This window comes from Pseudophryne corroboree, chromosome 8 (genome assembly GCF_028390025.1).
Source record: "Pseudophryne corroboree isolate aPseCor3 chromosome 8, aPseCor3.hap2, whole genome shotgun sequence".
NCBI classification, from domain to species: domain Eukaryota; kingdom Metazoa; phylum Chordata; class Amphibia; order Anura; family Myobatrachidae; genus Pseudophryne; species Pseudophryne corroboree.
In genome coordinates, this window is record NC_086451.1 from 400,758,523 (window position 1) to 400,780,272 (window position 21,750).

Below are 21,750 nucleotides of genomic sequence, written 5' to 3' on the forward strand. Positions count from 1 at the left end.
CGTGACCGGACGGAGACAGTCTGAATGGGAGCGTCTCTGTGCACTCCCGGTGTGGCTAGCAGACGGATCGCCAGAAGATGTTGAGAGAGGTGCTGCAGCATCCAATATAACCTGGCTGCCTCATTAGTGTGTTGTGAGCAGAAACCAGATTGAAAAGTGTGTGAAAGAAAATTATTATTTTGAAGCCGACAGACTATCATCTGAAGAAGCTTGGATTTATAGAAAAGTAGAAAGATGGGGCATTAGTTAGAGATGAACTTAATTCAGAGATGTACTGTACATAAACCTGATGCATAAACACATCTCCAATGTTTTCAGATCTCAGCATGCGAAAAGTCCACAATGCACATATACAGATACTTGGCTGTGATGCAGTGACCCAAATGCTGCAGCATGATCAACATGCTGCTGGCATTTAGTTGCAGAGATGGGGAGGTGGCAGGTAGCATCTGAGAAAATGGTGGTATGTTGGCCCCATTTTCTGGATGTGCCAAAGCCAATGGCTGCATGATTTAACCAAAGAAAGTTGAGAAAGCTTCACTAGCCCCAGCTGCGTGATTTCAGCTGGCTACTCAGATGTCTAGTGATCATGCAGTTGATCCAATGATGTGTTCTCAGACACAACAGGAGATCACAGAAGCCTGCAGTGGTCATATTTTAACTCAAGACACCTGCAGCTTTTGAAACCTTCAGCACAGACACTGCGTTCATCTCTGAATCAGACCCATGTGATCAAGGTGAAGTGAGGGTTTCTTAAGGATGTCTGAGACAATGCTGTGTTTGCAGAAAGAAGGGACAGAGCCAGAATAAAGGGTGAGTTTAAAGATATGGGTGAGGTAGGAGCAAGCATCAAGAAAGAGGGAGCAGAGGAGGTTGGCATCATTGGGTCAAGGAGACAGGTGGAGTGATGAGATGAGGCACTCATAGTCTAGACTGGTAGCAGCAAATTTGTGGATACAAATGCAATATGGTCCAGCAGAAAACACCACTATCAGCACTAGGCTACACCAGGCAGAATTCTTGACATAACTGCAAGCAGGCACACGGTATTGGGACACATTGACATAAGGAAACCAAATCTAACCTATTCATTTCTAGGGGATCAGTTCCCCAAAGCATAAACATCCCCATACTGAAAAAATTATAGGGCTGATTCAAGAAATTTTGCACTTTGGAAAAACCGTGTTGCACTAAAGGTGGACCGATTTTTTTTAAAGTAATGTTTATTGAGCTGATCACATTCAAAATACAGCGGGCAAGAGACAAAAGCCTCCAAATAGCAAAGTGTGTATAAACATATAAACTTTCGCTATAAACTAACAATGACGTACAAGCGATCCATTTTTGTGAAGAAACATTAAGGAGAGCTATCTCAATAGCTAAGGCTAAGGTAACTGCCTGGAAGGAGAAGGAGGAAAGGAACAATAGTAAAATGAAGAAGGAAATTAGAAAGAGAAGAGGGTCATCTGCGAAACAGGGATGAGGTATTTTGAGTAGTCTGCAAAGGGCCCAATATTTTATCAAATGACTTAGATGAGTGATGCATCAGAAGTGCTCCTTTGCACACAGTGGGAGAGCTGGGTTGCATAATAATATTTAAGAAACTTAGGGATACATAGGCCGCCATATTGGGAAGAGCATTGTAGAAGTGATCATTTAATGTGGGGTCGTTTATGAGCCCAAACAATTTGAGAAGATTTAAATTGTAAAAATTTGAAGACCTAAGGAGGGATATAAATCGATAAGGTTTGAATTAAATATAGGAGCCGAGCTAATACATTCATCTTTACTGAAATTTATTCTGCATATCCAAGATGTGAAGTGCTCAGACCATGTGTGAAGGTCTGATTTAAATTGATCCAGAATGTGAAGAAAGTTGGCCTGGAATAGTTGATGATGGTGGTGCATTACAGGAATAGTTGATGATGGTGGTGAGTTAAGTGGGGCAGATTTATATCTCTACAATGTGCTGAGATATTTACATTTGGGAAGGGTGTTTTATAAACTCAAATATAAATTGCATTGTTTTAATAATTATCCAGCGTTTGTGGGCTACACAAAGCTGAATATTATATTTGCCTCCTCTCAACTATTCATGGTTAGTATTATTATTGATGGTAAAAGTGCGTATGTCATGCTTTTTTTATCTGCATTAAGGGGCAATTATATTATGAATACTATTTGTTTTATATCTATGTTATAGGAGATAAAAGTTTATGTACACTACCATCTACAGTACAGTAAACTGTATGCTGCTAATTACCCTGAACTGATACTTTCTCCATTATTTGCAATAAGGCACTTCTGACTACAGAGAAATGTGTCCTCAGATAAAACAGCTGTTTGAAATACACTGCTCAAAAAAATAAAGGGAACACTTAAACAACACAATGTAACTCCAAATCAATCACACTTCTGTGAAATCAAACTGTCCACTTAGGAAGCAACACTGATTGTCAATCAAGTTCATATGCTGTTGTGCAAATGGAATAGACAACAGGTGGGAATTATAGGCAATTAGCAAGACATCCCCAATAAAGGAGTTGTTCTGCAGGTGGTGACCACAGACCACTTCTCAGCTCCTATGCTTTCTGGCTGATGTTTTGGTCACTTTTGAAAGCTGGCGGTGCTTTCACTCTAGTGGTAGCATGAGACGGAGTCTACAACCCACACAAGTGGCTCAGGTAGTGCAGCTAATCCAGGATGGCACATCAATGCGAGCTGTGGCAAGAAGGTTTGCTGTGTCTGTCAGCGTAGTGTCCAGAGCATGGAGGCGCTACCAGGAGGGCAACAACCCAGCAGCAGGACCGCTACCTCCGCCTTTGTGCAAGAAGGAACAGGAGGAGCACTGCCAGAGCCCTGCAAAATTACCTCCAGCAAGCCGCAAATGTGCATGTGTCTACTCAAATGATCAGAAACAGACTCCATGAGGGTGGTATGAGGGCCCGACATCCACAGGTGGGGGTTGTGCTTACAGCCCAACACCGTACAGGACGTTTGGCATTTGCCAGAGAACACCAAGATTGGCAAATTCGCCACTGGTGCCCTGTGCTCTTCACAGATGAAAGCAGGTTCTCACTGAGCACATGTGACAGACGTGACAGAGTCTGGAGATGCAAAGGAGAATGTTCTGCTGCCTGCAACATCCTCCAGCATGACCGGTTTGGCAGTGGGTCAGTAATGGTGTGGGGTGGCATTTCTTTGGGGGGCCGCACAGCCCTCCATGTGCTCGCCAGAGGTAGCCTGACTGCCATTAGGTACTGAGATGAGATCCTCAGACCCCTTGTGAGACCATATGCTGGTGCGGTTAGCCCTGGGTTCCTCCTAATGCAAGACAATGCTAGACCTCATGTGGCTGGAGTGTGTCGGCAGTTCCTGTAAGATGAAGGCATTGATGCTATGGACTGGCCCGCCCGTTCCCCAGACCTGAATCCAATTGAGCACATCTGGGACATCATGTCTCGCTCCATCCACCAACGCCACATTGCACCACAGACTGTCCAGGAGTTGGCAGATGCTTTAGTCCAGGTTTGGGAGGAGATCCCTCAGGAGACCATCCACCACCTCATCAGGAGCATGCCCAGGCATTGTAGGGAGGTCATACAGGCAAGTGGAGGCCACACACACTACTGAGCCTCATTTTGACTTGTTTTAAGGACATTACATCAAAGTTGGATCAGCCTGTAGTGTGTTTTTCCACTTTAATTTTTTATAATTTTTGTGTGATTTTGTTGTCAGCACATTCAACTATATAAAGAACAAAGTATTTAATAAGAATATTTCATTCATTCAGATCTAGGATGTGTTATTTTAGTGTTCCCTTTATTTTTTTGAGCAGTGTATTTCAGGAAATATTCATGTTTATGTAGCTATCATACAGTAGCTGTACCTCTGTGGCATTTTCTTATTTTATATTTGGAATATTTTTACAATATAGCTCATTTAGGAGCTCAAGAATGCATATATTTAAATTTACTAAGATATTTGTCATATAATTTAAAATAGGAGAACATTTACACAGACAGACAGACAGACAGACAGACACCATAGCAAAAGTCCTGAATCACAATTAAGACTGCAGAGCAGCTCTTCTAAGAGGGCACTCTGTTAGAAAGAACCCAAATGTTTAAAATATTTTAAATAGATCTTAGAGCAGTGCTTCCCAACCTCGGTCCTCAAGGCACACTAACAGTCCTGGTTTTAGTGATATCCAGGTTTGAACACTGGTGACATAATTAGTACCTCAGTTATTTTGATTTAACCATCTGTGCCGAAGCCTGGATATCATTAAAACCTGCACTGTTGGTGTGCCTTGAGGACCACGGTTGGAAACGCCTGTCTTAGAGGGTGCTAGCTGACCACACCCAATAATTATATATCTATCAGTGTATTGTTAGGATATATAAATTCCTATATTTGAATTACATATAGTAATTAATAAAACCTTTTTAATTAAAACCTATTGTGTATTGCTTCCTCTGCTTGAATTATTAACCTCTAAAATCAGGCATTCCCAACCACGGTCCTCAAGGCACACCAACAGTGCAGGTTTTAGTGATATCCAGGCTGCAGCACAGATGGTTAAATCAAAATAACTGAGCTACTAATTAAGTCACCTGTGCTGAAGCCTGGATATCACTAAAACATGCACTGTTAGTGTGCCTTGAGGACTGTGGTTGGGAATGCCTGTCTTAAATGTATAATATTTAGTTGTTCCAATAGGTCTACCAACTCACCAATTTCACATTACACAAAGTGGCCAAATGGTCTCACATTAATTGGAATCCAGTTTAATTTTTTAAAATGTTTAATGAATTATAAAAATGATCAATACATAAAAAAGATGTTTGTGGCTTCCACCTATAATATGGTGTCTATGAAACCCCCACTAAAGGAGATGCATATTATCCGTCTATGACATATAATCCGTCTATGAGCTTCCTGTCATGAGCTTCAGAATGGAAGTGTCAGTGTGGCAATTAATTAAGGGGTACAGGTGCTTTGTTTGTGGGTAGAGATTCCTTTTCCCTTATTGCAATTACCACCCTAGTAAGCAAGTTCCTTTCCTTTTATTCCACCCGGTCTTTCCAGAGCCGTAACTAGACTTTTTGGTGCCCTGTGCCAGAAAGAGAATTGGCGCCGCCACCCCTCTGCATTTTTCCAATAGGGACATAAGGCACGTGCCTCGTGGGGACAAAATTTATCAAATTTCAAAAAGATAGCATAAATTTATCTAAGAATGTCAACATTTCGGAGCGCGTAGCTCCGTCGTCAGGACACACAAAGGTTGTACTTGTACCATATATATCTATATCTATATCTATATCTATATCTATATCTATATATATATCTATATATATATCAAATATCCCAATCTGTGAGTCACAAACACATGGTTGGTTTATATGCAGGAACTTTTAGTCATTTGCGATTGGACTTGAGTCTATGAAGCCAACCCTTTCACTACTCCCTAATTCCACTATATCACAAACTGTGGCAGCACAGAGCAATTACAGCCTGCTTGGTTTTAAACATTTGAGGATTATCAACCCTCTTTTATCTTTCTGGTACAAAAAGCTATTTTTCTTCTGACCTATTGGGTGAAAACATTCTCCCTTTGTAATAAAGGAGCAATCAGAAGTTTTTTGTTGACAGTATAAGCATATAAAGCCAGTTTTAATTCCATTCTCTGGATTCACTTGATATGTAAAGCCTATGGAATTTACAATTTCTTAGAAGTTACTTACCCCTGAAGAAGTCCATCTGGACGAAACACGTAGGATTTATCAATATTCGTTCACCACCCAATTGCTCGAACAACCACCCTAGAACTCACACCTTTTTAAGGTGAGGGTGGCAACAACTTGTCAACTGCTCCTTTACATTTGGTGTGTGTGCACTAAAAAAACATTGCTAATGTTGTAACATATTTATGTAAATCTGTTGTATATTCAGAGAAATTCTGTATTGTTAATTATCTATGAGATTGTAAATGAAACAGTTTAGTATCTTTTACTAAACGATTGCCTCAATTTTTTTGGGTGATTCATACTGGTGAGAAGGTATATCTACAGGCCCCTATTGGGGAGACCCAAAAGGTCAAGAAATTATATAATTATGCACACACATTTATAGAACCTGCAAGTACATGGATTTGGACACAAATCATCTTTATACAACATTTATGCACTCAACCCAAGAGCTTGTTGCCATTTGTCCACAATGGGTGGTCTTCTGTATGCCGGCGGTCGGGCTCCCGGCGCTCAGTATACCGGCGCCGGGAGCCCGACAGCCGGCATACCGACGCTTATTTTCCCTCGTGGGGGTCCACGACCCCCATAGAGGGAGAATAAAATAGTGTGGCGCGCGTAGCGCGCTACCGTGCCCGTAGCGTGGCGAGCGCAGCGAGCCCACAAGGGGCTCATTTGCGCTCGCCACACTGTCGGTAAGCCGGCGGTCGGGCTCCCGGCGCCGGGATGCTGGTCGCCGGGAGCCCGACCGCCGGCCAGCCGTAGTGAACCCATCCACAATACCCCTCATTAAATAACACATTTCAATATACTGCCACACCCAGGACACAAACTCACAATCTGCTGCATCCCAGCCAAACACCCCTCCCACCGAGCCATTTAAAAACTATGAGATTTCTAACTATATGGAGCTACCTGTACCCCATAAAATAAAATAACCAGCACCATAATCGAGCAGATCCAAGCAGTGCGCAGCCACACATCCAATCCCTTGCAGCCACACACTACATAGATCTGCTGAGACATAACGCTGAGCACCCCTTCACAAAGAACAAGGTAAGCTTCAAATAGTTAAAACTCTCCAGCTTGGAATTCTCTAGCTTTCTATGCAAGGGCAAATAGCTCAATGAATACAGTGTCTGACTGCAATGCTATAGGCAAAGGGTTCACACATCAATGGCACATCAGCATCCTGAAATGTAATAAAAGACAGTGCGATTGAACAACAATGAGCTATCAAGTCAAGTCCATGCATGCTGGATTGGTATTAGCAACAAAATAGGTGGGGGTAACTGACAGGGGTTTTCAGGAGATGCTGGGATTCAAAAATGGGGGAGCTGCAAGTTAAAGTAATTAGATAATTGATAATTGACAAATGCTGCCAACAGCTCCCCCTACCCTGCAGTGCTATGTGCAGAACACACTTCACACACACCTAGTTACGGTCCTGGGTCCTTCCACCCTACCAGTCTATCTCCCTGGGATAGGATTGTGGTAACTGGCACTAGTAGTTCTCATTTTCTTATCCACTGTGTTGCTTTCTTTGGCAAATTTAAAAGCCAAAGGCTTCAACTTACCACAAAAGTGCTCTCTCCTGCATCGTGCCCTCGCTGACTTTAATGGGGATATATTCTTGGTGCAGAAGATCCACTTTTGGGATTCGGATGATCCGTTCATTGCCTCTAAACTCTACCCCAAAGTATGTTAAATCATGCAGCTTTGCAAAGCACATTGGGGTTGATATGTTGTTGTGTGCCCCTCTGTCACTTTATCTTGGTAGGCAAACTGTTACAATAACCAACATGTATGATGCAAATATGCACAAATTTGTTTTCTTTGCAAAATTCTTCTACACGTTGCAATTAACTCATCATGGTCATCTTCTAGACCACCTAATGGCATCACACTGTGATGCTAGTCTTTTTTCAATCTTGGAGAGCAATCTGCATGACTACACTTTTTATCCATGCCCACATAAAGTTTACCCTGGAATCAATAGTACTTTTCTGCTCCTCTCTAATATCACACAACCTATTGGCTTCCAACATATGACCAAATCCATGGTTGGATTACTCTGTGGTCATTTCTCTTGATGTACTGCACTCTCTGATAGGTAGGCCCTACTTTACACTGAAAGAAAGTATCCTGAAGATCACCAAATTCCAATCTGCAATTGTAAACTGTTGATTGACTTCATTTTCCACCAACACTAAGGGTCACCCTGCTCTGCCCTTGTTTAGGAGTCCCATAAAGGAGCTATCAGTACATGAATCATCAGTTGCACTGCCCATCGGAATAAGGTCCATAAACAACAACTTTTAAATCTCACCAGCGAGCTTCAGTGCCTGGAACAAGCTGAAAAATGAAATTAAGACTGAAACATATTTCAAATGTCTTAATCAGTGCTTCCATTATAAAAGCAATAAGGTAGAATACATGGCAGCATATAAATTTAAATTGTGTGCTTCCTTTAACAACCTCAAGATTCAGGACTCCCATGACACTGCTCAGTATAACCCTTCCAAGGTTAATGACACTTTTAATACTTGTCACCAAACACTTTATAGTTTACACCCCCAAGATTCTTCAAATTTTGACCCTATCCCTGCAGTCTCTAGAATTTGCTCCAACCTTGACATTTGTGGAAATGTACTGTGGTTAAGGACTCTCCCTACAAAATGTCTCTATTTACAGATAATGTCCTTCCTACCCTCTCAAATTCCCTCAATTCCCTCCCCAACCTATTCAGGGAGCTTTGAGTTCAACACAGTCTATGGTTACACAATTAACTTAATTAATGAATTATTAATCTGGGGCCCTCACATTCACCTTCCACCTCTTAAAAAAACTTCTAAATCTTAACTTAACTTTCAGTGTCACAACTCAAATATCTTGGCTTACATATAAATAGGTTGTATGTCCAACTTTTTAAAGCCAACCACTCCCCTTCTAATTTCCTAAATAGAAAAGGACCTCTTGATCTGGCAGAAATACTATATTTCTTGAATAGGTTGTGTTACTGTGATAATAATATCATTCCAAGGTATGTATCTATTCCAAACACTTCATACTAGTTGCAACCTCCATTCTCTCTACCCTGCAAACCTCTTGCTCAAAATTTATTTGGAACTAAAGCACTGCCAGAGACCTGGGTTAACCTGACTTTTGTACATACTGTACCTCAATCAAATACTAGCGTGGCACTTCCTACTCTATGTTAAACATTGCATTGACATAGAGGTTGATCTGTTGGAAGCTCTCACACATTTCTTGGATCTTAGCAAAACATAGGCCCATCTCTGTATGATCAGTCCCATGGTTGCACTTATGCTTTCTCACTCGGACAAACTCATCCATTATATTTCTATACATTGCTCTCCTATGATTCCTCTGTGAAAAAAACCCACTGTTCCCTCAAGGCCTACACTCTGAAATGGCCACCAGGATGGCTGCATTGGGCTACAACAGAGTCCACCATATACACCGTGTAGTTGGTAAATTTGTGACACACACATTCCAGGAGCTCCAATGAAAACACAGGATCCCCTCCACTAACTTTTTTCAATATCAAAAATGTTGTCACTTTACGTGCTCCCTTTTCCTAACTTGCCCCATTAGAAATATCTCATTAGTTCAATGCTATTGTACATACCACCCTTTGGTCAAAGGCACCATCTCCTGTCCCCATCACACTATTTATCCCAAGATTCAACCTCCCTTTCAACACATGAACAAGCCTGGGAACAGGCTCTTGGTCAAGAGCTAGGCCTGGAGGCTTGGGGCTGATAAGATCCACCACTCACAAGTCCTCCTAGAAAACTCTTAGTCCTCATTGGATGGTATTAAGTTTGAGACTACCTACAAAAAATGTATCCTAGCCCTTTGCTGGAGACATTGTGGCCATTACAATACTTTTCCACACCTAGTGGTCCTGTCCTGCCCTCACTCCTTCTGGATCAAGATTTAAACCCTCATAATGCAAGCCACAGGCCACTGGTTGTCTTTCAACACAACACATCTACTATTCTGCCTTCCCCCTGACATATTCCCAAGCATACTGCCAAATGAATACTTCATATTGGATGTGCAGCAAAGCAGCAACTTGCAAGCAACTGGGACCTGCTTAACCCCCTGCCCCAAAAAACAGGAGATTAATTAGTATATCAGATGTTGTTTATATCCCAAATGGAGTATATTACTTTGATTTTAAATAATACTATTGACTCATTACATGCAGTTTGAACCTTATGGTTTGCACATCATGAGGTACCCTTGCCTGCTTCCTGCTGACCAGTCCTCCTGATTTTTGTTTATCGCCATGGTTTGTCTCCGCACTCCTATCGCACTCCCTTCCTCCCCACCCTCTTCTCCTCCCTCTCTCCCATAACCCTATTTACCCAATAGCCTTCACCATAACAATTGAGTCCCCACTGACAGATTATATGTTAGTAGTTTACCTGGAACAGGGGCATAGGGCATGACTGACTTACACTAGAATGAAAGGAACTAGGAGGATGAATATGAAGATCATTCAGTAACTACTATCTATAGATATAACAGGTAAACACCACTGACTCATCACAAAATCTCCTGAACCATAAAGACTAGGAACTTGAAATTTTGGACAGTAGCTTGCTTTTGGGATGCAGGCACCCACTAAGAAATTATTTTTCAAAATTCCACCCACAAAGGTGTTGTTAGAAGGGGTGAGATGATTATTGGCATTACCCCCTCACAGAGGAGAGTTAAGACAGCCCACCCAGACAGGGCTATAAAGAATGGTGCCAGCGATACCAAGTCAGGGAGGGGGGAGGACACAATGCTGATACAGGTGTCTCTCTGTCTATCTGTGCGGCATGGTTCTAACTTCCACCTCCTGGTGACTCATGAATCACCATACTCTGTAGAATCAGTCATCATATACACTAGCTTCTGGACTGCCTGTGTCTTGTTAAGTCATGCTGTGCTACCAATACACCGCCAGACCTTTTATTCCCCGTTCCTCAAAACTCAAACCATCTCTCTTCTTTTATCACTGCTGGTTATGACTGTTACTTATACAGAGGGCTCTGAGGCAATAGTTGCAAAGCCCAAACCTCCTTCTAAGAGTTCCTGGTGAAGATTTGGATACCATTAGTCAGTGCACTTCTGTGGAAGACTGACCTTGCTAGATCCAGAATAACCCTGTGTATTTTGATACTAACACCAGACCATGGGAAATTTGATTGTAATAAATAGAAGTTGTGTGACACTTCACTGTCATTCTCATCTTTGCTCCTAAGAGAGCAAGTCATCATTGTTCTATAAAGGTCGTTTTCTTTACAACCAATGGATTGACAAGAAGGAAGCATGAAGATCAATGAAGATAGTACCGATAAGAATGAGAAGTGATGGTAATTTTTGCATTTTCACAGTGGATTTTCTCATGTTTACAGGACATCGATGTTATCCCAGCACTGACATCTGTTCTGCAAGATCCATCCTGTTTTAAGTACCCAACAGAATTCAACCCTGAAAATTTTCTCAATGAAAAGGGAGAATTTCAGAAGAATAATGCCTTCATGCCTCTAGCTGCAGGTAAACATCATATTTAATTTATACAGCCGTGATTCCAGTACTATTCATAGACAATAAAATATTGCACAGATGCTAATGTCTCAAAATTCTGTGCAGTTTTGATAAGACAGTTGGAATTTGCATTATTAACAGCAGGGGCTGGGAATCTAACAGACTGGTGGCTTTCACCGGGGACAGTTTTGGGCTTCTCTGCACCCAGGGTTCAGGCTTTGGTCCCCTCATTGGGTTTCTAATGCCATAGTAATTAGCAAGCAAGGACTAGTGTTTGTGGAGGAACTGCATAGCCCAAAGGGTATAACAGTAGAATGGTCAGGTCACAAGCCAGGATCAAAATGTGTGTCTAAAACAATGGCAATGGTTAGAACAAAAAGGAAAGTTAAAAACAAGTTGATCATACACTGAAAGCAATCACAAATACAGTAGGTCAGGAATGCTGGAGATATGGTATATGGATCTGATTCAAATTTGGCACCACAAGTGATGTGAGCAGTCCCTAGATAGATAGATAGAGAGATAGATAGATAGATAGATAGACAGACAGACAGATACTGTAGACAAACATTTGCAATTTGTGATTTAATAGTTATTTATAATATTTTATTTAAACTTTCCTTTTGTATTTTCATAATTCAATGAGTCGTAGTTTAAATCCCTTACTTCTAGATTATAATAAAATCATTACATTATTATGTGTAATTCTTTTTTTAATCATTTATTCATGTGTGCTTCAAAGGAAAGAGAATCTGTCTCGGAGAGCCACTGGTACGAATGGAACTATTCCTCTTCCTTACCACCATTCTACAAAATTTTAACTTGAATTCCTCTGTGCCTCTGGAAGATCTGGACATCACACCTATTGTATCTGGACTGGCAAATTTTCCCAAACCATACAAAATTGCCTTTATTCCTCGTTGACTGTTAATATTGTTGCAGAACATTCAGGTGTCTTTAGAAATGTAGTTTAGGGTGCAAGTGTTTATTTGTTGAGAATTTAGTATGTTTGTGAAATTCCATTCATGAACATATTTGATACCACTATATTATGAATTATCTGGTTTATAGCTCGACCGTAATTAGATCGACAGTCAATAGGTCAACCCCATATGTTCGATATGCATTAGGTCGATATGGTCATTAGGTCGACTTGTAAAAGGTCAAACATGCTTAAGCGCAACAGGTACAAAAGAATGACAGGTTCAAATGGTTGACATGACAGTGGTCCACACACCTATGATTGACAAAGGTTTTATTTTCTCTACATTTTCATCCCTTTGCATCTACGCAGACTATGATGGTAATAGTAACCTTCCCCGAAGCATGGCGAGCGAAGTGAGCCACGTAAGGGGACGCAGTACACTAACTGGAGTCATGTGATTAATAAACCAAAATGACACCAAAAAAAACAAAGAAACATTGTGTCAACCTTTTTAGTGTTGACCATTTCCGTGTCAACCTCTTTAATGCATCGACCTTTTGTACCTGTGGACCTTTCAATCTTGACCTAATGACCCTGTCGACCTTTTGACCCTGCTGACATGTTCGTTGACCATATGGGGTCAACCTATGCCTGTTGACCTAATTAGGGTTGACCCAATTACCCACACCCCTATGAGGGCAATCTTTATTTTATCAATTAAAGAATTAAAAATCAACAATTATGTTATGGGCAAAATTATTTTTTTTATATATTAGGATGGACACATTGATGTTACATTAACAGGGCAATATTATTTTAGCATTATATTAAGTGAGACAATACTATTTTATAAACATATTAAGGGGATAAAACTATATGATTGGGTGCAAAGATAATTAACATATTATTTATAGTGTAGACTTTATGGGGTAAATTTACTAAAGTTCATGTTTGTCCGAGTTGGAAAACACTGGAGTGTGTGGCCATTTTTTAATTTACAGAAATTTACTAAAGAACAGACGCAGGAGTATTTGTTCAAAGAGCCGTACAAGACATTGGTGAACATGGACATGCGATCAAATACACAATTGGCCAAACTTGGATATAATAGTCATAAACAATACTGAAACAAGGGAATATACCTAGAATCGTGTCTGTGAATTGTGCAAACTTGGATCAAAATTTTATTTTTAAATAGACATCCCCCTTTAAAGAAGCCTGCACAGATCAGTGAAATCTGTGCAGTGCTTCCCTGTTGAAAAGGTAAACAAATAGGAAGAAAAAAACAGGATAGGGTCCCCCACCCTGGGTAAAAAACATAACAAACACCAGGCTTTTTGAACTGGTCCTGTTTCTAAAAATACAGAGAGAAAAAGTGTGAGGTCCCCCTGTATTTTAAGAACCAGTATCGGGCTCTTGAACCAGTCCAGGTTCCAGAAATATGGGGGGAGGGATACTTAGGGGTCCCCTGTATTTTTTAAACCAGCAATAGGCTCCACTAGCAAGGGTGGTAATGCCATAGCCAGGGACACACTTATATTGGTCCATTGACTATAAAATTAGCCTCCCTGCATTTTACTGGGAGAGTTGGAACCCCCCCAATAAAGGGATTCCCCCACCAGGCACCTAAGGCCAGGGCAGAAGTCTGGGCTATCACGAGTATCCCTCACTGGAGGGTGCCAAGTTCATTGTCCATTAGTTTATATGTGATAAAAAATGGTGTTTTACAGCAGGGTCTACAGGTCTCATGCCTACCTGCAGCTAGTACTTGGAGAACCATAAGTGCCAGCACACAGGGCATTAATAGCCCACTGGTACCTATAGCTACACTGTAAATAATATTCTTGAAAAATAGTACTCACACACCATGAAAGTAAAACTTTAATAATCACTCTTTCATGCTAACAATTACACATACTTACTAACAATATCTGTAGCCATTCACATCCTCTTATCTAAGTAGACATCTACATAAACTGTAAAAATAAAATAAAAACTCCATAATCCTTTTTAGTTCATGTAGGCATCCCAGGGGTTAAAAAAATAACAAACCACAAACACGAACCAGTATGGATATCAGGAAGGGTACACTTGCCGTATGCGAATGCGTAGGACCTGGGTGATTTCTGTCATCAAAATACCAAACAACCAATCAGAGGAGTGCATCTGTAAAAGCTGCCCAATGATTGGCTGTGAACAGCTGCATGGTCAATCAATCCCACCGTTTTAGATTTCAATGGTGAGAACTACTACATTGTAACCAATTATGGAAACTGCAAGGTTAACCTTTATTAACATTGTGGTTTTCTCCACTAACCACAAGGTAAATAGAGGTTAACCTTGCAGTTCCCATTATAGAAGACAATGTAGCCGTTGTCACCATAGTCTTCAACAGTGCTTTCCCATCATAGAAAGCATTGAGGGTAGGTTTGATTGACAGCACAGATGCTCACAGCCAATCACTGGGCACCATTTACAGAGGTGCCCTGTGATTGGCTGGTGGGTCTTTTAATGACAGAAGTCACCCGGGTCCTGCTCATTCACGTACAGGTAGTGTATTTATTAATACATACACTTCCTGATGTCTATACTGGTTTGGGTTTGTGGTTTGATATTTTTTTAATCCCTGGGATACCTACCTGATCTATGTTAGTAAGAGATGAATATAGATTTTTTTTACAGGTTACATGGATGCCTACTTGGACAATATTATGTGAATGGCTACAGGGATAGTAGGTAAGAATGTTTGAGTGTGACTGTAAATATGATTGTGCAAGAGTTGTCAAAGTTTTACTTTCATGGCGTGTAAGTAGTTTTTAGATATATTTATTTTACATGAGGACTGTAAGTACCAGTAAGCCATTAATGCCCCGCATGCTGGTACTTTGCATTCTCCAAGTTCCAGCATGCATTGGAGGCTTGCTGGGACCTGTTGTCCCTCCTGTAAAAGACAATATTTTTCACATCTAAACTAAGGGACTATCAACTTGACACCCGCCGAACAGGGGTGCTAGTGATAGCCCTGGGCTTCAGCCCTGGACTTGGGTGCCTGAAGGGGGTGGACCCCTTTATTGGGGGGTTACCTCTTCCCCAGGATACCCCGGCTTGGGCTGACTAGTTAGGTTAAGTCCAATAAGGTGGTGTAAATCAAATGGCATGAACCTTGACACGTTTCACCGCCTCCTTTCGAAGTCAGCTGCTTCCTCAGAAGACTACTGAGGAAGCCGCTGACACCAAAAGGAGGCGGGTAAACACGTCAAAGGTTCATTCCATTTGATTTACACTGCCTGATTGGACTTATCCACACAGCACTCTGTAGTACACCAGATCTGGAATTCTCACCAGCAGTCCCCCAGAGATTTCTGCAAACTAAAGGTTAACAGCACCAGCAGCCGGGATGGACCATTGCTCTACAGCTGAAAAGTGTGGTGAGTGGTGAGACCACTATATAATTGATTGAGTCTGGCCAGACTAAAATAATATTTTGAATGAATATATTGGATTCCTTTCTGGATACTGAATACAAAAGAAAACATTTGTTATTTATAATACTGACTGCACAAATTGTGTTTTTTTTTATTCATTTCTGGATATTGAATACAAAAGGAACCTTTTGGTATCTATAACATTGATGGCATAAACTGTGGCTTTTACACCAAAAGGAATCACTTGGTGTTCATAATACTGATTGTATCATCTGTGGCTTTCATATAGTAACAAATGCAGCATTTACATCAGCTCATGTGTAATTAATTAATGTTAAGTTGATACACTGCTGGAACACATCTAAGTAAGCTTTAAAACAACAAACCAAACCAGACAGGAACTAGTAGTAAATCTGTTACGCTTTTTTCATGACCAATGATGTACAGTATAGTCTATATAACTAATTTTCTATTGTGGAATTGATAACCGGCCGGTGGATGTAATTAATTGGTTTATATAGGTTTCTTTTATTTCTTATATATATTTTTATATGTTTTAAATAAATTGAATACACTTAATTCCTGTGCTCTGTAATACTGTCTTGTTTTATTTCTTTTAAATCTATAGGGCTGAGTAACTCCTATTTTTTCTAGCTGCACAGGAATTGCTTTTGATAAGCGCTTGGTCAGTTTGTATATGTATTGTTTTGACTAGTTAGGGATCTTAATGTTACTACCAGAAGAGAAATATAAGCAAGTTCCCTGGCTGTGGCCTTAGCTTCCTGGCTAGTGGAGCCGCTGCTGGTTTAAAAAATTGGGGGGAACACTTTGTCTTCTTCCCCCAATATTTTTGGAACCTGGACCAGTCAAAGAGCCCAGTGCTGGTTCTTAAAATACAAGGGGTCCTCACACATTTTTAGCCCCAGTCTTTTAAAACCCAGGACCAGCTCAAAGAGATTGTGACAAAATATGCTAGTGGGGGGAACGGGGGGGGGAGGGAGGAGGGGACCCCACACAGTTTTTTGATATTTTTTAATGTTTTTTTAATAGAGAAGTACTGCGCAGGTTTTCCTGATCTGTGCAGGCTTCATGAGTGTTTGGCTGCAGCCGCCAAACACAGCAACCAAACACAGACACGTAATGTACACCATCGGAAAGCACAATTAACTAAAACACAGGAATATGGTAAATTCCTATGTTTTAGTTAAGAAAAAGCACCCATGCCTGATCAATATCACCTGTGTTTGATCTCGGACAAACACGGGTGAAATGCGATTCTTAGTAAATTTACCCATATTAATAACTTCTTCAAATCTACTGCTGTATGTTACACCTATTAAAATGATATGGACACTGGCAAACAAAGCATACTTCCAATCTCTCATCTAAAGGGCCGCACTGACGGGGAGATTTCTCCAGAGATGTGTGCTGAGCGGTTTAGCACAGATAGCTCAGCATACATCTCTCCCCCCGCTCAGCACAGCGCAATGTATGCTGAGCGAGGGGGAAGGGGGCGGATGGGGGGCCGCTCACTTCACTTAGCGGTGAAATGAGCGACCTGCTAGATTGTGCCAGCATGCAGGCCAATCTAGCACCGGCGATAGTGACGTGCGGGACCACGCATCGCTGTCGCCGGCACCCCTACACACGGAGCGATGTTCAGCTAATTTCTAAGCAATCTAGTCAGATTGCTTAGAAGTTAGCTGGACATCGCTCCGTGTGAACCCCCCTTAAGCTCAGTCTTCTTACCCCAAAAGGGGGATACACATGGAGAGATCCGTGCTTGAATTCTAAAATTAAGCACTGATCTCTCCGTGTGTATGCCAGACAGCGATAGCGATGTGCGGCCCGGTCCTGCGCATCGCTATAGCCTGTACTAGATTGGCCTGCATGCAGGCACAATCTAGCACATCGCTCATTTCACAGCTGGGTGAAATGAGTGGCCCCTCCTCCCCTCCCCCGCTCAGCACACATCACGCTGTGTGCTGAGCAGGGGAGAGATGTGTACTGAGCATTCTGTGCTAGATTGCTCAGTACACATCTCTGGGAGAAATCTCCCCGTGTGTACTGGACTTTACTACCTTTTAATAAATGTCATTATTTTCTTATCTCTTTCTAACAATATACACACAGACTTGGTATCTGCACACTCTATGTACTCTAGAAATATTGTGGGTGTATGTGATTCGTCACCATACATCCACTTGGTGGAAACCTCTTATCTCAAATTTTTAAGCAATGTTCAATATACTTAGGGGGTGCTGTCAATTACAGTATGCATAGACTAGAATTTGAGGAGAAAAAAAACAGAAGGAAGTCTGTATTGTTGACGCACAAGACAGGAATAGATTTGTCATAAGATATAACCTTTATTCGATATACATAAAAAATTGTTAATGTATATCAAATAAAGGTTATATCTTATGACAAATCTATTCCTGTCTTGTGCGTCAACAATACAGACTTCCTTGTGTTTTTTCTCCTCAAATTCTACTCTAACAATACAAGAGATATGTTAATTGTTCACATTAACATAGAAACATAGAATTTGACAGCAGATAAAAACCACATGGCCAATATACCTGTAATCTGTCCCTTTTTTAACCATATTGTTACCTCAACCATATTTGATCCTTATTTCTTTGTAAGGATACACTTATGTCTATCCCATGCATGTTTAAATTGCTCTACTGTCTTTTGCCTTTACCACCTCTAATGGGAGGCTTTTCCACTTGTCCTCTACCCTTTCTGTGAATTTTTCCTCAAATTTCCTCTGAACATACCTCCCTCCAGTTTCAGTGCATGTTCCTCGTATTACTTCTCTTCATTTGAAGAATGTTTCCCTCCTAGACCTCATTAAAAACCTTGATATATTTGAAAGTTTCTATCATGTTTCCCCTTTCCCTTCTCTGCTCCAAACTATACATATTGCGATTTTTTAGTCTTTCTCCAAACACAATCCAAAGTAATCCTACTAACAGATTGTACAGTTTAAGGTCATTAAAAACTGCACCAACATACAAGGGTGGTACAATAAGTAAGCTAACAAGACCTCTTTCATGTGTAATGTAATTTATTTAATTCTAATTTCCCACCAGTTTAGAGTGGACTAGACCACTGCTTCAACTCACGGCCATTAGACTGCAACTCAAATGTTTGGAAAAGTATGGGGACTATGATAAATAATCTGTACCAAGGCCATACTATTTATTATACATATGAGTTGAATAAATTTATGCAATGAGAGGTCTGTCACACCTGAGGGTCAGGCTTAGCTGGGAGAGGCATGAGTGGCTGGAACAGTTGTGGTACTTAAATATGTTTTATTAGACTGAACGGTGCTGGTGATTTAGCTTGATCAAAGACCAATGTAGATGCGTGGACTGGAACCAGGATGGTGACCGGATTGGAACCGGTATCAGATCTGGACTGGATTCAGGAGGTAACTGGACTGGAACCAGTATTGGTGCCATGGTGGAACCAGGAGGCAACTGGTCTGGAATCAGTAGGTGACCAGACTGGAACTGGTATTGGAGCCAGACTAGAACTGGGAGGTGACCGGGATGGAAGTGGTATTGGAGCAGGCCCGGAACCGGTATTAGAGGCGGACTGGAACTGGTATTGGAGCCAGACCAGGAGATGACCAGAATGAAACAGGGAGGTGACTAGACTGGGAACCAGTAGGTGAGTCCCTCTGACTGTATAACTGGAGGACAGAACTCCTTGCAGATCTAGGAAGTAGCAGACAAGAGTACCCTGATGTTTGGAATGACTGAGGCTGCACAGGAGGAAGCACGATTAGGAGTGAGGCGCTTGCTGCAGCACAGATGTTTAAACAAAGTCTGTAGTTAGGACACAAGCAATCAATAGTGCAGTGCTACAGGCAATGGTGAGGTTGGTGATTATAATGGTCAGGCTCAGTAAACCTGAAGTTGAGAGCAGAAGCATTTAGTGAAGCTAAGATTAGGGAGCTCAGATGAAGCTACAATACAGAGGCATTTACCAGTAATGTGATTAGTTGATCTGAGCCTGAAGTGGTGCACTGGAAAGATTTAAGTAGGCTTTCCAGGGAGTTGATAGGCTGCAGTGACCATGTGGAGAAATGCAGGAACTGGATAGGTGCAGAAGCAGTCACATAATAAAAATCAATGTGGCTGCTCCCATGCTGTGCTGGGCCCAGTCTATTTACACTTTCAGCCAGGAAATAGAGGCAGTGCAGGGAATGGCAGACAGAGTCATCCAGGAGACATGGCATGCACAGTGAAAAACAGATTATGCCAGGATTTCATATGAAAGAGGTGAGCTGCAGTGATTTGCAGTTAGGTAAATGGCTGAGGAGGCACTGGCTAGTATCACAGCCAGATATACACACAATGGGCGGGATGTAATGGTGTGCGACATTTTCCACACATTCCAACTTGCACCTTCTCACACTTTGAGAAGCTGCGAGTTGGCAGTGCAACTCGCAAATGTAATGCAGGGCGAGTTTTTAGTAAAAAACAGACCTGAAAAAACAGACCTGAAACCTATTGGTTAAATTTGCGCCTTATAATGCAAGTTGCATTACAAGGTGCAAATTTAGACAGAAGCATGCACAGATCAGTGAGATCTGTGCATGCTTCTGTGTGTAAAAGTAAAGAAACAGTTAAAAATAAATAAAATTACGTGCAGGTTCCCCCCAATGCATAACCTGCCCCAGCTCTTTCAGCCAGTCCTGGTTGCAAAAATACAGGGGAAAAATGAGTAGGGTTCCTTGTATTAAAACAACCAGCACTGAGCTCTTGTACCAGTCCTGGTTACAAAAATATGGGGGACAAAAGATGGGGTCCCCCGTATTTTTAAAACTAGCACCAGGCTCCACTAGCCAGGGAGGTAATGCCGCAGCCGGTGGACACTTCTATATAGGTTCCTGCGGCCGCAGTATCACACACCCCAACTAGTCACCCCTGACTGGGGTTCCCTGGGGGGAGTGGATACCCCCCCCCATCAGAGGGACCCAAGGGCCGGGGATGAAGCCCAAGGCTGTCCCCAACATCCGTGGGCTGTGGATTGCAGGCTGATAGCCATAAAAGTGTAAAAAAATAGACAATTAATTAAATATTGTCTTTTTATGTGGAACTACAGGTCCCAGCAAGCCTCCCTTGCATACTGGTTCTTGGAGAACCGCAAGTACCAGCATGTGGGTCATTAAAGGGCCCACTAGTACCTGTTCCACAACAAAATAAATATTCAAATAAAGACACAATCACCGTGAAAGTATAATTTTATTAAAACATACTTACACATTCACACATAGAGTATATACCTACATCCCACGTGGCCATTCACGTCCACGTGTCCCTTAGAATCCACGGGGTACCTGTAAAAAAACATATATACACTCACCAAAAATCCGGTGTATATCGGTCCTCTTCTTTCCATGTAGGGATCCCCAAGGATAAAATACAAACAAACCCCCCAAATAACGGTCCTACACACTAAAGGGGATCCATGTTTACACATGGATCTCCTTTCCTCAAATGCCAGTACCACTTGTGACTTCTGTCAGTTGGGGACCTGCCAGCCAATCAGCGAGCGCCACATCATAGCGCTCTCCTGATTGGCTGTGCGCTCCTGGCCTGCCAATCAAGCGGATCGCATAGGCAGTAATGGGGAGAGAAATCCCCATTATCAACTATGGTGCTATATGTGCTGTCTGCGGTAGACGGTAGACCACAAGGTTAATTGAGGTCACCCACAACTTACTTATTGGCCCACCCTCATACATAAATTCTCTTCACTTGTTCCCATCTTGTCCACACTGTTCAGTTTCTTAAAGTTCACTGGCAGCTCGTATTCCTGGTTACAAGATGTTTTTTCGACTACTTGAAAACACAACTCTGCAAGCTTTTTAAAATTCCCAAAAATCTTTTTCAACCTACAAAGGCCATATACCTGGCAGGCTGCACTGTGGGGGCATTTGTATACCAGGCAGGCTGGCACTGTGGGGGCATTTGTAGACCTGGCACTGTGGGGGCAATTGTGGATCTGGCACAGCACTATTGGGGGCATATCCCCAATAGTGCTGTGCCAGATCCACAAT

General features: G+C 41.7%; 1 protein-coding gene and 1 long non-coding RNA gene across 2 annotated transcripts in view; one reads left to right on the forward strand and one right to left on the reverse strand.

Annotated features, from left to right (window-relative positions):
• The window catches only part of LOC134949294 (cytochrome P450 2G1-like), a 113,843-nt gene extending 99,569 nt beyond the window's left edge, over nucleotides 1–14,274 (forward strand). Inside the window, exons 8-9 of the mRNA XM_063937791.1 lie at nucleotides 11,186–11,327; nucleotides 12,061–14,274. Coding sequence (XP_063793861.1) covers nucleotides 11,186–11,327; nucleotides 12,061–12,242 — 324 coding nt within the window. The 3' untranslated portion in view covers nucleotides 12,243–14,274. The remainder of the gene's footprint in view (nucleotides 1–11,185; nucleotides 11,328–12,060) is intronic.
• Nucleotides 1–21,750, reverse strand: part of LOC134949295 (uncharacterized) — a 110,969-nt gene that overhangs the window by 62,971 nt on the left and 26,248 nt on the right. The window lies entirely within an intron of this gene.